The sequence below is a fragment of the Sinocyclocheilus rhinocerous genome, unplaced genomic scaffold (genome assembly GCF_001515625.1).
Source record: "Sinocyclocheilus rhinocerous isolate Xijiao unplaced genomic scaffold, SAMN03320098_v1.1 scaffold297, whole genome shotgun sequence".
In the NCBI taxonomy this organism is placed as follows: domain Eukaryota; kingdom Metazoa; phylum Chordata; class Actinopteri; order Cypriniformes; family Cyprinidae; genus Sinocyclocheilus; species Sinocyclocheilus rhinocerous.
In genome coordinates, this window is record NW_015649240.1 from 9,397 (window position 1) to 25,390 (window position 15,994).

The 15,994-nt window shown below is 40.2% G+C and overlaps 1 protein-coding gene and 1 pseudogene across 1 annotated transcript; one reads left to right on the forward strand and one right to left on the reverse strand.

Annotated features, from left to right (window-relative positions):
- The window catches only part of LOC107710451 (lysyl oxidase homolog 3-like), a 19,328-nt pseudogene extending 7,753 nt beyond the window's left edge, over window positions 1-11,575 (forward strand).
- A 985-nt stretch (window positions 11,576-12,560) lies between these two features.
- Window positions 12,561-15,420, reverse strand: LOC107710469 (tubulin beta-4B chain-like). The gene is made up of 4 exons (XM_016515236.1): window positions 15,272-15,420; window positions 14,194-14,302; window positions 13,981-14,091; window positions 12,561-13,775 (listed from the first exon to the last, which is right to left on the reverse strand). The coding sequence occupies exons 1-4, from the start codon at window positions 15,326-15,328 to the stop codon at window positions 12,715-12,717; spliced, it is 1,338 nt and encodes a 445-aa protein (XP_016370722.1). The 5' UTR covers window positions 15,329-15,420; the 3' UTR covers window positions 12,561-12,714.
- Window positions 15,421-15,994: the final 574 nt, after the last annotated feature.

Here is a 15,994-nt window from a genome sequence, read left to right on the forward strand (position 1 = left end):
TTCTTTTTTTATTGCTGAAGAGTGTTGAACTTTCTTCTTCTGTGTTCTACTGTACAGACGTGATTTACATTTCCTTCAGCCTGAGGCTTTTGGTGTGAAAGGGCTTTTATATTTGCCAAAAATATAACTTTTTATATTAAAAACAAACAAGCAAGCCCAGCCCATATTTAAAAAGTAACGCAAAAGTAACGTAACGCATTACTTTCAATAAAAAGTAACTAAGTAACGTAATTAGTTACTTTTTTTAGGAAGTAACGCAATATTGTAACGGATTACTTTTAAAAGTAACTTTCCCCAACACTGGTCATGAGGGAGTACGTTACCCCTAAACATTGAAAAGATATTAGGATATTATGACAACATTACTCTTAGGACATCGCAAACTAATTTTTTTCATGAATATGACTTAACCTGATGGAGGACGCGCTCAGTCATTCAGGCAGTCTCTCTCTCTCTCTCTCTCGTGCGCGCGCGGGCTGTTTAGGCATGTTTTGTGCCGTTGATCGTCGTCGTCATCCTTAATAAATAAAACATTTATTCATGCTTGGGTGCCGGCTGTGAATCCAGTGGGGAGAAATCCTCCACCACTAACTGCAAACTGGCATTCAGATCTCCCTCCATATTGTTAGCAACGCCCCAACTTCCAATGATCCAATCAATTCCCGAAGGACGAAATCAAGTCCCGCACTCTCATTTCAGATGCCGTTTCACTCGGATATACGTCACAGTAGAGAAGAAAAGACAATCGCAACTTCCGTTTCATAAGAAGAAAAAAAAGTTTCCCTAATAGTTTGAGATAGAATAGTTTGCAAAAGTATGATTATTCACACAACGAGACTGTGAGAGTGGACTAGTGACTAGATGAGTTTACTTGTTTAACATGAAATAAAAATTAACAATACTTTTATAGCATTTATCCATCTTGGATCCTAGACAAATAAATGATGTAAAAAAAGTTCATTGTAGTTCATGGTGCCTAGTGCATGGACTACTGTAAATGTATTCTCAGCATTGCCATAAGGGGCAATACAATGGGCATCATCCATAAACTGTCTTTTTCTATAGTCAGTTTTGTCTTTCAGGTCAACTAATGTCATGGCAAACAATTTAAAGATTAGCAAGTTAATTAAACTTTGTTAAACTGTAAACTTCCAATTTAATGCCTCAGACATTTGAAGTTCATTCCAGTGCTGAGGTTTGATACTGTCCAGTAATGCAATAATGCATGTTAATTATGTACTTAAAGGTGCCATAGAATGCATTGATACAATATTTTAAATTGTTCTCTTAAATATAAACCCTTTCACACAGTTGATCCCGAAAAAATGGCAGAGTGCCTTCTGTGTGAACGCAAACACGTCCCGTGATTGATCCCAGGAACGATCCTGGGATGGGGACCTAGTATCATTGCCGGGCCAGTCCTAGAATGAGCCCTGTGTGAACAAAAGCCAGGACCAATGCTGTAAAGGGTGTGTCATGGTGACCGGGTGTTTTGAAGGCAGATCAACGTTCACAATGAAAAAAATATGTGCAAACTGGAATGAAGCAGAGATCAGGGAGCTCCTCACTATCCGTGCTGAAGCTGAGATCGTTCACTAGCTTAGTGAAACGGTACGCGTGACATTACATGTCATATCCAAATGTCACGTGTCTTTACGGAATGTGTGTGAACGCACCCACAGATTCTGGAAAATCATTGGCAGTATGAATGAACCAAAATCACGTGATCCCAGGACAAATCACAGGACACATTATCCATATATTTTCCGGTATCTCTGTGTGAAAGAGGCTTATGTTTCAGTGCACTAGCCAAGCAGTCATGTCTGCATTTGAGTATTTGCATAGAGTGTGTTTCAGGCCTAAGCATGACAGCATCAAGACTTGAATTCAGACTGAATTATGCATAAATAGATTCATGTTCACTTATGCTAATGTTGTTCACATAGAGCACTTGGATTGGTTTGCTTGGTTTGAACAGGGATCTATCAACTGTGTTCTTCTTTTGAGCGTCTGGCAGCTTTGCTGAATCTCCTTTTGCTCCATCCGGATCCAGCTGCAGCACCAAGGACCCATATGGCTTTACTAACACTGAGCGCTAGTGGTCATGTCGGCTGAACGTCTGATTCCAAAGGTCATAAACTGATATAAATTTCTTCCTACAAACCACAGCAGAAGCTTTCAGACCCTGGACAACCTACAGGGTGAATGAAAGTTCATGCTAGTGGTCTCTGCTTTAAATGAACATGTGTGCTGACATAATCCAGGCCTGCTTATATCAGTCTCACAGTGGTTTCTGTTTGTCATGGTTCTAACATTTAACTACACAGAGGTGAAGCATGGGCTAAAGCATAAATATTAATATTTTTATGTCTGCACGGTTATAATTTCTTCTTGTTTTCTTTCCTACTGAATTGAAGCAACTATTGCATCTGTAATTCTGCTTTGAATTCTATGGCAGCCCTTAATACGGAATTTTAAAAATTATTAAAATGTTTACTCTTGTTGAGAATCATTGGGGACCAAAAAGCCTGGTGACAAACAAGCTAGAATTTCCCCATATTGTATTATAATAATATTTTCCTTTGGTGGTGGATGCGTCACCTACTGGCCAAAGTTCATAAACATACTAAAAAAAAACATTACAATTTTTGGCCTGATATCATGCTTGCTTGCTCCATATAGTTGAATAATATGATGATTAATAATTATTTATGGTCTGCCATATGCCTTTCCAACATTTGGAACAGGTTTCAAAATTACCTTGTAATTGCTGCTTGCTTTTATATTTACTTTTGAATGTTTTGTTGATGTTGTCCAACCACAGGACAGTTCAAGTGAAAAAGCTGATGGAAAATAAATTACCATAACAATAATTAGAATACCAGATATACATTGGTCATACTCAAAAATGAAAACTTTGTCCTCATTTACTCACCCTCATGTTATTTTGTGGAACAGAAACTAGATATTTTAAAATAAATGCTTTCAAACTTTTTACACTTAGCAGCTAAATTGAATTTAACAGATTTGTGACCCAAATGAACCAGTTCACTGAAAAGAACCGACTCAAATGATTTGTTTACTGATTTGGTTTTGAGTTCGACTTGAACTGCCCAAGATCTACCTCTTAAAAAATTCTACTTTTGAGATCCACAGAAAAAAATTATCCCGTAAGAGCGGGTGCGGCCATTTGTAAATTTTATGGGTCTGGCTTCCGGTGTCATCCGCTTCCAGCTATTTTTAGCTGTACAAAACAGCTTGTTTTGCTGCTTGATATTGCAAACTGGTGTGTCTTACCATATTATTTTAATGTATTATCTTAATTATGAACACACTGATTTGTAGTGCTTTGTTATTCTACTAGCGGCTAATGAACCAGAAGTCTCACACATTCACTGAAAACGGCTTACTTCCACATTGAAAAATAAGGTGGAAATAGATTTAAAACGACATGAGGGTGAGAAAATTATGACAGAAATATAATTTTTGTGTTAACTCTCCCTTTAAAGTAGCTGCTTACTATTGTAGACCACTTTGAAGTCTGCATTCATTGGTGTACTGTAGAAGCTGAAATTATTTTTTTAATTATTATTTTTATGTAGTTAGTGAATTTCATACTCTCCTCACCATGCTTTTTTCGGAGATTTATGAATAATTGCAGCTCTGAATAGTCTCCATGAACTCTTTGTGGTGGTCTGTGTTTATACTGCAAGTTTCCGAGCAGACATTAGGTTTCCCAATAAATTTGCTCGACACAATGATGATGAGGAAACCTGTTACGTGTTCAGGCTTAAAGGACAAACAGCTGGGTTTGGGACTGAGGCCAGTGTCTGAGAGGCTGGTGTTCACTCTATGGCTTCAGTTCCCTCCTACAGGCCTACAGCACTGAATCTGCTCTCCAAAGCCTTTTAAATCTCCTTTTTGTCAATGAAAATGACAGATTTGTAGTTTGCTGTATCCAGGATTCAGAGTAGATTAAAGTCAGTTATTCTACATATAGGTAAGCCGATACTGGTTTAAACATGATATTCCATACAGCCAGTCATATTTCAACGATATCTGATGGTTTTTGGATGGTTTAACCCTGTTAGATTTCAGCAGACTGTGTTTATAACCTCCAGGCACTATCATAGTATGGATATCTTCACCTATTATGACCTGCTGTCTCTAAACGGGACCAAAGTGGCAGACGGACATAAAGCCAGCTTCTGCCTGGAGGACACAGAGTGCCATGAAGGTAAGACAGAGGTCAAAGGCCATATGCTGGACGTGTCTGTATAATGAAGACCAACCCCCGGTTTCACAGACAAGGCTTAAGCCTAGTCCCAGACTAAAATGCATGTCTGAGCTGTTTCAACTGAAAAAACTTGCACTGACATATCTTAAAATATGTCAGTGCCATTGTTTTGTCTCAAGATGCACAGGTACATTTATAAAAACTACTTAACTGCCCTAATTGAACTATAGCCTAATCCTGGCTTAATCTAAGCCCTGTATGTTTTAAATATATATTTTTAAGTTTTATTTATAAATCTTTTATTTCCAAAGATCAAAGAAAAAATATTTATGTCATGTGATATCAATGATATGAGCCCTTTAACTGTTTGAGTAACATCATGTCAAGGCAGTTTATCCACTAGGGGTCCCTAAACTTCTAGGTTTAGAAATGTATCAGTAATAATAATGTCACATTACAGTGATCAATACTTTAAACACTGTATGTGAAACCAGGCCCAGATGTTTTAAATATATATTTTTAAGTTTTATTTATAAATCTTTTATTTCCAAAGATCAAAGAAAAAATATGTATGTCATGTGATATCAATGATATGAGCCCTTTAACTGTTTGAGTAACATCATGTCAAGGCAGTTTATCCACTAGGGGTCCCTAAACTTCTAGGTTTAGAAATGTATCAGTAATAATAATGTCACATTACAGTGATCAATACTTTAAACCTGCTCTGTCATCTTTATGCATCTGGTATGTTAATCAATACTTTGAATTTGAATAAATAAATATTAAAGACATTAAACCAGTCAAAGGTAGTTTGCAGGTCTAAGATGATCAAAGCTGGTTTAGTTGGTCTCCAATAATCTAAAAACCTTTCTAAAACCAGTAAAACAGTTCATCCTAACCACTTTTGCTAAGTTAGACCGTTCAGACAGAATGGTTTTGCTTTCTACAGCACTGATTTTTATGGAAGCCTGTTTTCGCCACTATAAAAAATAAAAAAGGTAATTTTACACATTGGGCATGCGCGTAAAAGTGTAAACAGGAAGTTGGTTGCTAGTCACTGGCAGGTACAACAATGTGCATGATGGCGAGGAAAAGCAAGGACATCTTTGTTGCCGATTGCTCTAAGCACAGCTTGCCTATCGAGCATGTAGGCCGCTGCTGTATTATAAAATACTGAATTTGGCTGCACAGTTGCTGCAAAAATGACAACAAAGCCAGGAAAGTTTGCAGTTCAGTCACCATGTTATTGTTTACACGTTGTCAAGGACAGGGGCTTCATGCATGTATTATTTTTGAGGGGGCACAAGTGAATAGGGGATGGGGGTATCATGAAATATTCTAAAACCAAACAGTTCATCCTAACCACCTTTGCTAAGTTAGACCGTTCAGACAGAATGTTTTTGCTTTCTACAGCACTGATTTTTATGGAAGCCTGTTTTCGCCACTATAAAAAATAAAAAAGGTAATTGCGACTTTTTATCTAACAATTTTGACTTTTTTCTCGCAATTCTGAATTTTACTTAGGCCCTGTACACTAGTGTGTTTTTATTTTAAAATGGCGTTTTAAAATGAAAACGATCCTCGTCTGCACTGGTGTTTTCGCTTCGTTTCAGAAACGATCTCCGTCCACACTACACAACCGAAAACGCATGTCACATGACCATACATGCACATTGGGCATGCGCGTAAAAGTGTAAACAGGAAGTTGGTTGCTAGTCACTGGCAGGTACAACAATGTGCATGATGGCGAGGAAAAGCAAGGACATCTTTGTTGCCGATTGCTCTAAGCACAGCTTGCCTATCGAGCATGTAGGCCGCTGCTGTATTATAAAATACTGAATTTGGCTGCACAGTTGCTGCAAAAATGACAACAAAGCCAGGAAAGTTTGCAGTTCAGTCACCATGTTATTGTTTACACGTTGTCAAGGACAGGGGCTTCATGCATGTATTATTTTTGAGGGGGCACAAGTGAATAGGGGATGGGGGTATCATGAAATATCTTGATTCTCAAATATGTGTAGTAAATGCATTTTGCACCTTTATAGATCATGTTAGTTGATCTATACTGGGCAATGGGCAAAGTAGTTACTAAGTTACTAATTATAACACTTTCATTGTACAGAAAGACTGCAAAGAACATTATCATTGACTTCAGTCTAGCCAGAGTTCAAACACTTTTAAAAAAAACTTCCATTATAACCACTGAAGCTGTTTACACAGTGAAATGAATATCTTACATCGTACGCACATCTGCACTTCGTTGTTTCTGATGAGAGAATCAATTCGCCAGAGAGCAGAATTCAAGTCAGCGCGCGCAGTGAACAAAACACCTGCGTTTCAGCGATGACTCATCTGAATGCCTCTGATTGGCCATTGCATTCAAAAGCTCAACAGAATCATGTGTGATGAGTTATAATGAGCAGCGCTGTGAAAACGCGTCTTAGCGCCAGCCAGCGAAGGTAGATTTTAATTTAGTAGCTATGTGCCGCACATCACACCCGTGTGATTGTATCAAATATAAAAAAAATATTTTAATAATAGGCTATTTTTTGTCTTTTTAAAGCTGCATTCCAAATCCACTTGGCTCGAAAATCTGAGGAGGCACGTGCCCCTTCGGTTTGAATCAGACTATAAAAAAAGATGGACGATGCATCTCCTATTCCTTCCACTATAGAAAAGTGAAGCCATAGCATCTCAGTATGGCCGCTGCCATCTTGAGTAAATGACGCCATTTGGAGCCTGAGTCTGCGCAGTAGAGATACATTTGGAGCCAGAGTCTGCGCAGTAGTGTCATGAGGTGGAACCGCGGTAATTGGAATTTTTTTTTGACTCAAGTTCCATCCTTTCACATGGAGAGGGCGGGGTTTATGACCTGTACTGCAGCCAGCCACCAGGGGGCGATCAAAGAGCCTGCCGCTTCACTTTTCAGGACGTGTGAGGCACACCCGGTTTGAATGGGCATGACGCCTCTGGTCAAGGATACGCAGAGCGAATGTGGGCAGCCCATAGACTGTAAAAAAACATGGACGTAGTGTCCGTGACGTCACCGTTTGTCATGAAGGGCAAAATTAGCTATATAGACCAAAATAATTTTTTGAACCAGGCTGTAAACGTGTTTTTTTCTGCTGTAAAGTTGGGCATTTTACCTTGGGGAGTCTATGGGATTGACTCCCTTTTGCAGCCAGCCTCTAGCGACCAGTTGACGAATTATAGTTTAAGTCACTTCCATGTTGGTTTCACGAGAGAGACCGGAGGGTTGTATAGGATATTTATTAATATGATATTTAGTTTAATTAAATTTCCTGTATAGACGGTTTCAACGGCAGTAACATAAACAAACGTTACTGCGCATGCGCGCTTTTGTGGCCCTAACTTAACTTCCGGAAGACTTCCAAATAGAATCAATAACAGCAGCTAAGTAGTCCCTCTAGAGTAGATAATTTTTGATAAGCAAAATATGTTTGCTGCGTAAATCAGACGGACTTGCTGAAAATGCAAATTCATTCTCTGCCAGCAGGAGGTGCTTTAAAGCGGGAGAAACAGAGGTTTCCCCAGTAACGGCTGTACACAAAGCAGCACTGAGCTCACAAACGCTGCTTTATCAGGCATATAGCATGCAAGATGAAATGAAAATGACATCGAAAATTTTCTAAAGATAGTCTTCCTTCAGAAATACAGTGATATAAAAACACCCGCGTCTCGTTTAGATTTTTAAACATGCAGTAGGCCTACCTGCTCATGTTTATTCAACGAAGCCTTTTGGAAAATCGGTCAGTTTTGATAGACCGGAAGTTAACTTCGGGCCAGGCGCATGCGCCCGATGAAACTGTCTATTGGAGAGAAATGAAGAGGCACGTTGATCTGCCAGTCGCGGGTCTATCATGCCGAGAGCTGCTCATATGTTTGCATGATGCATTTAAAAGTTAATGACCAAACATATCATTATAAAGTTCAGTGTTGCTGCAGATGAAATATAACGCGGATAACATTAAATAAATATGTTTTTCAACGGGTTAGATATTGATTATCACTAACCCCTTTCTCTACCTGTCCATCGGACTCGCATATCCGCCATGTTTGTCGTTTTTTAACACTTTTCATGAGTGTTTGTAGTTCTATTCGAATCCTCGTCCACCGTACATTGTGTTGTGGGCAATATTAACAGTATGCACGGATCTGCACTTCGTATTTCTACCGGAAGCAGTAAACCATCCAGGTACCTTTGGAATACTCATTTCAACATACTACGATTTGGGACATATTAATGCTGCGTTCACGCCATATCGTAATTACCGTAATTTTGAGATGACACCACGTGACGGTCTACTCGGAGCTGTTCACGTCCGCGGACTCGGAATTATGCTTTTCTATGGCGACACTATCAACGCCTAAACAGAGCCTGCGGTGGTCAGGTGGTACAGCGGTCACATGGTGCAAGTCGTAGCTCTCAGAAAACTCCCAGTTCACAAGTTGTAATTACGAGTTCTACAAGGACGTTATATTAACCTTATATAAGGTTATTTTGTTATTCATAAATGGAGTCTGATAGCCCCTCCCCCTTCACTACGTAATTAAAGCTGCGACAGTTGAGTGCATGAAGTGTTCAACATTCCACACTTCGTTTTGTCAGTTATTTAAGCGCATCATCCGGGTATTTAAAGTGCACTTTTTCTTTGTGAAATTTTCACTACTCGCACTATTTATACTACAAAATGTCATAGAATAGTGCATGTATTTTAAATGCAAAATTGATTTTTGAAATACTTTTTTCTTTGCGAAACGAACGTTTTCTCCACAAAACTCAAGATCGGGCACGTGCAAAATCCACTTTTGTGTGCTCAAAATATGATCTTTCGCGCGCAGAATTGTGGCAGAGATCTAAGCCTATACAATCGCAGCTTCTGTCGAATCGCGATTTCGATTTATCGTGCAGCCCTACTATAAAAAGTTAAAAAGTCTCGATATTTGGTTTTTAATTCCAAATTGGTTTTTAATTCCAAAAAAAAAAAAACTTTTTTCTCGCATGCACAACCTTTTTTCAAAGGCTTTCAAAGCTTACTCTTTTTTTTTAAATGCTTTTTTGATAGCAGTGTCACCTGAGATGCTGTAAAGGAGAGTAACAGCCAAAGACGTCTGTCTAATGCATATATAAATAGAAAACAATGGAAAAGGAGCGCAGTGGAATGCAAAAACCATGGAAAAACACACTTTGTGTGAACGACACCTTAGAATATTTCAAGGTGTTTTTGAGCAGGAGTACTGGCTTGTATCTCCACTGAAGTGTTGCTTACCTTGTTGCAGGTGTTTCGAAACACTATGAGTGCGCCAACTTTGGTGAGCAGGGCATCACAGTGGGCTGCTGGGACTTGTACAGACATGATATCGACTGCCAGTGGATTGACATCACAGATGTTAAACCAGGAAACTACATTCTACAGGTATTCAGTTGTGCTATCTTGTCAAAGAAAGAGTAACCACCTTGGTACTTTGGTAGAAATGTATTTCCCATAGATAGCACACTTATGGGAGAGACTGTTACATGAGCAGACTTTGGTCCCGTAGGACCAGGGGCGGATTTAGTGAATTGGGGGCCCCAGGCAAAATATATGAATGGGGCCCTATACATTTGCACACATTTTCCTAGATCAACCTTGAGGTTCGATTTTGTTGTTTTCAGCGTAAGCCTGTGTGCAAAGGCTGTCTAATTCTAAACTTTAAAATACATTTATTTTTAGTTGTTTTAACTACAAATTTAAATAAAACTAAATTAAAATAAAAAAATAATGAAAAGGCAATTATACATTTACACACCTAAAATACATATATCAAGAGCATGCTCACAGATGAGAACAAAACAGCGTTGGATGAAGTGGATTAAAGCCCTGCACGGGTCTCAAATATAGGCCCTAGCCCGTCTTTTTTCCCCCTTTCCCAAAAAAGCTTATACTACTGTTTCAGCTATTAAAATAGTTCAGTTTTGTATGCAATGGAATCTATGCAGTAATTGACTTTGGCATGCAAAAGACTGATAAATTCATAATTAACGGCATGGGTTCAGTCGACAGAAATACGGGACACACAGGCCTATAATAACTGCTGAAATGTTTGCGGGGCAGATCTCAGATCAGTCTGAGCGCTCATGGTACACAGTGCGTACAGCCGTACACCTGCAGGCGCCACTGACTCGGACGGTTGTCGTGGTAATAAACACCGTAAACAGCAAACGTTCGCGTGTCCGTGCTTAATGCGCATATCCTATATGAAAAGCATTTTAGGGGGCCCTTGGCTTTTGGGGGCCCAAGGCGGTCGCCTACCTTTGCCTAACCCTAATGGGTAAGTCCGCCCCTGCGTAGGACCCCATTGTCTGGGCTTTTCAGCAAGTCAAATAGTTGTCAAAGAGCTGTTGTAGTTCTGCTCTCTAGTGGTGAAGATGCGTCACAGCACTCACCATCATGTCCAGGAACGCAAGGGTTAGAGGAGTAATAGGATTTAGTTTGATTAATGATGTAATAAACCTTAAGTACACAGAGGGAGGGTGGAGGTTTTACTGAGAAAGACCCTCCCGGATTAGGATTTACTAATAAAAAGTCCACTTTTTGTCCACACACTTTGCTGATTATGCTGTTAGATAGATCAAATTTGATTACAATTATGCAACCACGTTTTCCAGTATCAGTTTTATCTTTTTCTCTTTCTCAGGTCATAATAAACCCCAACTTTGAGGTAGCTGAGAGCGACTTCACCAACAATGCTATGCGGTGCAACTGCAAATACGATGGCAACCGTGTCTGGTTGCATAAATGTCATCTTGGTGAGACGGGCTGTTGTTCGCTGGCTCCTTCAGATCTGCCTGATTCTGTTAAACATTTGATGGGAATGAAATGACATGCTTACTTAATCAGATATTTTAGATGAGCACCATTTTTTTTTGTTGGTTGCCAATTTCAGCTTAATTTTGTATTATTTGTGCTTCCAGGTGATTCATTCAGTGAGGAGGCTGAGAAAGAGTTTGAACATTATCCCAGGCAGCTCAACAACAAGATCTCTTAACATTTTTGCGAATTAACCCAGGAACTGCAATAACCACATGGCTCTGGACCAAGAGAAACTTTAATCACTTCAACGTTATTTATTCTCATTTGAATCCATTGCTGCGGTTGTCCAATCAAATGTTGTCATGCTGAGTTTAGATTAGGTCATGAGAAACGATCATGTAGCCAAGGGCCACAGAGACAGAACAGAGATGTGATTGTGGCCTGGGCTTTTTGTCCATGCAAATGTAAGTGGTTGGTTTGCAGCAGTGATCCTCAAATCTGGCTCGCGAGATCCACTTTCCTGCAGAGGTTAGCTCTACCCTAATCAAACACACCTGAGTTTGCTAATAAATGTCTTCAGGATCATTAGAAAATCACAGGTAGATTTGTTTGATTATAGGGTTGGAGCTAAACACTGCAGGAAAGTGGATCTCACGAGCCAGATTTGAGGATCACTGGTTTAGAGGAACAGTGGCTATACACTTCCTCTTGTATGAACTCCTCAGCGCAGACATTCTGAAACACCAGTTCCGTTTAATGAATTTTTAACATGCAGCAGGGAATTATAAAAGATGCTTCATAAACGATTACAAACTGTGATTGCTGATGAAATCGAAAGCTTCTTGTACTTCACAGTATGTGCGTTGTGTATACCTAGGCAGAATTTGTGCGCGCTATGTAGGTGTACATTTGTACATTTCTAGAATGTCCTGGAATCATGTTTGTAAAATAAACAAATCTGCACTTTTAAAAACCTTCTTGGTGTTACTTGAATTGTCTTCTCTGCCTACATTCAGATCTAAACAAGAAAAAAACCCTGTATAAAATGCAAAACATCAAGTTCGCGGTTTCTGGGCATTTCTCAAAGCCAGATTGAAATGAAAGCACTACATCGATACATGACAGTGATTACGCATTGAATGCCAAAGAAGACCTAAGAGAGACTGAGAATGTTCTGGCTTTTATTTTAACCAAATCTTAGTTTACCTTTCTAATCATACATAAATGAGCAATTTCCGAAAGTAATTAAATCAGAAACACAACAGATTGAGAAGATTTTCCACAATAATGTGAATCCAGTTCACAAATGCACTTTTGAGTGTTTATAAGCAATAGTTACAGGTTACTTGGTGAGGGGAGGGGGGGTGTCCTTAAATCTAAAAGTTACAATTAAAATGCAAAAATGGTTCAAACCTGACCATTTCAGGCTCAGTTAACCAACCCCTTCAGCTTTCAAAAGTCTAATAATTAAATTTTGACTTAAGAACAGAGAAACACTAGTAAACCAGTCACGTTCTAATATTCATTTTATTAACATTAACATAATAAGGTGCAACTAAAGGTATTAAGTGACAGGAAATACAGTAAGAAAAAAAAATTAAGTGTAGAGACAAGATTAGAAACAAGGAAAAAATAACATTAAAACAAAACAGAATGGTTAACTTAAGCAAGCTCCTCTTCACCCTCCTCCTCAAACTCTCCTTCCTCTTCGGCAGTGGCGTCCTGGTACTGCTGGTACTCGGACACCAGGTCGTTCATGTTGCTCTCAGCCTCCGTGAACTCCATCTCGTCCATACCTTCGCCTGTGTACCAATGCAGGAAAGCCTTGCGCCTGAACATGGCCGTGAACTGCTCTGAGATTCTCTTGAACAGCTCCTGGATAGCAGTGCTGTTGCCAATGAAGGTGGCGGCCATTTTGAGCCCACGAGGTGGAATGTCGCAGACGGCGGTCTTGACGTTGTTGGGGATCCATTCGACGAAGTAGCTGCTGTTCTTGTTCTGAACATTGAGCATCTGCTCATCCACCTCCTTCATGGACATGCGGCCACGGAAGACGGCGGCAACTGTCAGGTAGCGGCCGTGACGGGGGTCGCAAGCGGCCATCATGTTCTTGGCATCAAACATCTGCTGGGTGAGTTCAGGAACGGTCAGGGCGCGGTACTGCTGGCTGCCCCTGCTGGTCAGAGGAGCGAAACCGGGCATGAAGAAATGAAGACGAGGGAAGGGCACCATGTTCACCGCCAGTTTACGAAGATCTGCATTCAACTGGCCAGGGAACCTCAAGCAGGTAGTGACACCGCTCATGGTGGCGGAGACGAGGTGGTTGAGGTCACCATACGTGGGCGTTGTGAGTTTGAGAGTGCGGAAGCAGATGTCGTAAAGGGCTTCGTTATCGATGCAGTAGGTTTCGTCTGTGTTTTCCACCAGCTGATGGACAGACAGTGTGGCGTTGTAGGGCTCGACCACCGTGTCTGAGACTTTAGGGGAGGGCACCACACTGAAGGTGTTCATGATACGGTCAGGATACTCCTCACGGATTTTGCTAATGAGGAGGGTGCCCATACCGGACCCTGTGCCTCCACCCAAGGAGTGAGTGAGCTGGAAGCCCTGCAGACAGTCGCAGCTCTCCGCCTCTTTCCGAACCACATCCAAAACAGAGTCAACCAGCTCAGCTCCTTCAGTGTAGTGGCCCTTAGCCCAGTTGTTTCCAGCACCACTCTGGCCTATCAGAGGACAACAAAAAAAGGTTGGGAGTTTAGTTGCATCTATGCAAAAGGTAACTAGATCCATTTCAGGTCACCAATCTGCCATTCAAATTTTGTTCTGAGCCAGTACGGGATCAATTTTTTTCTAGATCAGATGTCCCAAAATGCCCCAACTAAACAGTTGGCAGCCAAGCGTCGCATTCAGGTGCATATTAAAACTTACCGAAAACAAAATTATCTGGTCTGAAGATCTGACCAAATGGACCGGACCTCACAGAGTCCATTGTACCAGGCTCCAAATCAACCAGCACAGCACGTGGAACATACTTTCCACCTTAAGACAAAGAACAATTTTAGGACAAATCAAATGCTGTTATGTGCACATGCAAGTTGTCAAGTGAACGAACATTACAGAATGCATCAGATTTCTGCTCACCTGAGGCTTCATTATAATAAACATTAATTCTGTCCAGCTGAAGGTCGCTGTCGCCATGGTAACTGCCTGTCGGGTCAATTCCATGCTCGTCACTAATGACTTCCCAGAACTAAAACAAGATGGATTCAAAAGTAGGAACAAGAACGTTAACTTGAATGCCATTTAATTTCCTTGGACAAAAGTATTAAATTGGATTTGGCTCATAAAAGGTCAACAGAAGTGATTAAAAAGCAGGCTAATCCAATATTGAATGGCCAGCGCATCCCGTTACACGCGCTCCATGATTGTAAAATGGAGTTTGCCAAGTCACCGGGGCCATTTTACACCAACAGGGAGCTTAAAGAAACAGCGCGAGTCACTGTACCACTAATATCGCCAATGTAAGCGAATATTGCTCAATGGGGCAAAACGCTTCAAATTCCATCTCTGCACGGGGCCTGAATGCTATTTGCGTCATGATATTAGCGTTCCCGCACTTTCCCATGAGCTGAACCAGATACAACCGGCCACATTACAACACGCGATTCTTTCAAGCGAATCGACTCGTTTAAACGGTTCGTGATTCGCTTGCATCAACAGTCCTGTACAGTCGGGTGACATCTGTAGAGGAGCGAAAACTCGAGCAATTCGGCTCTTCCAAATCATCAAAAAGAACCGATCTGCTTGTGAATCGGATATTACGCCGGTCCGGCGCAGCCAACACCCTAAAACTAACGCATTGTTTCACCATTACTTCATTCAAATCGTTCTGATTTTTCATAAAATAAACGTTCCTTTAAAAAAAAAAAAAAAATCAAGTCAGTTTGTCACTTCTTAGTTGATGACTCAAAAAAATAAGATCTTATTTAAAAACTTGTTGCGTACGAGATTAATTCAGTACCATATTTAGACAAAAATAGCTCTTTAATAGTGGAATTTAAAAACGACAACCAAAATAGAACGCAGCGTATTAGAAATCGCTTAAACTAGAACAAATTGCGGTTCTAAACGCTGCGGATTAGCTTTTTTTAACCCCCAAAAGCCCTATTGTTATTTAACAGACTACGATTAAAAATAAAAATATATGTTCAGTTCCTACCTTGGCACCAATCTGGTTGCCGCACTGTCCAGCCTGTAAATGCACAATCTCCCTCATCCTTGATTATTTGTTTGTTTATTAACACAAAATACAACTGAAACAACCCCTTCGAAACTCAAAATCCTCGACAATGAGGTCGCAATAGGAGATGTGCTCCTACTTATTCAGTCTGGGGAAATCGCCTACATTTCCATCATTCTCATTGGTTGCTGTAAGCTCTCCCCAGCACTCGCATTGGCTGTTTTGTATGCTCATTGTTATGATTGGTTCCTACAACCGCCGACAGCACTAGAAAGGCTTTATGGCCATTGGCTGGAAGGGCGGTTATAACGGCTCTCGACAGGCAAAGCGCTTATCTAAAAAAAAAAAAAAACTAACGTTTTTGTGAAATGGGAGGGGCTGCAGGGATATTTTCCAAAACGTACTTGCTTGTAAAGAACAATAAAATCAGTACTGAAGCCATTTTGACAGTTTAACCTTACAATTAGTCTCTCTCATGACCATTACAAGGTGATAATTCATTTATATGGCAGCAATAAAGAAATAAAAATCTAGTAGGTTTAAAGCTTATCTATTAAGCTAATTTTGTGTAAATGTGTTAACAAAGCTGACCATAGAGGAACACTCAAAGCTTTTTAGCGTCGTGTATCTGGGTGCCCATCATTCATCAGAAAATAAATCTTTCCAAAAAGTGTTTTAAAGCTAAATGCTATATGCCTATTC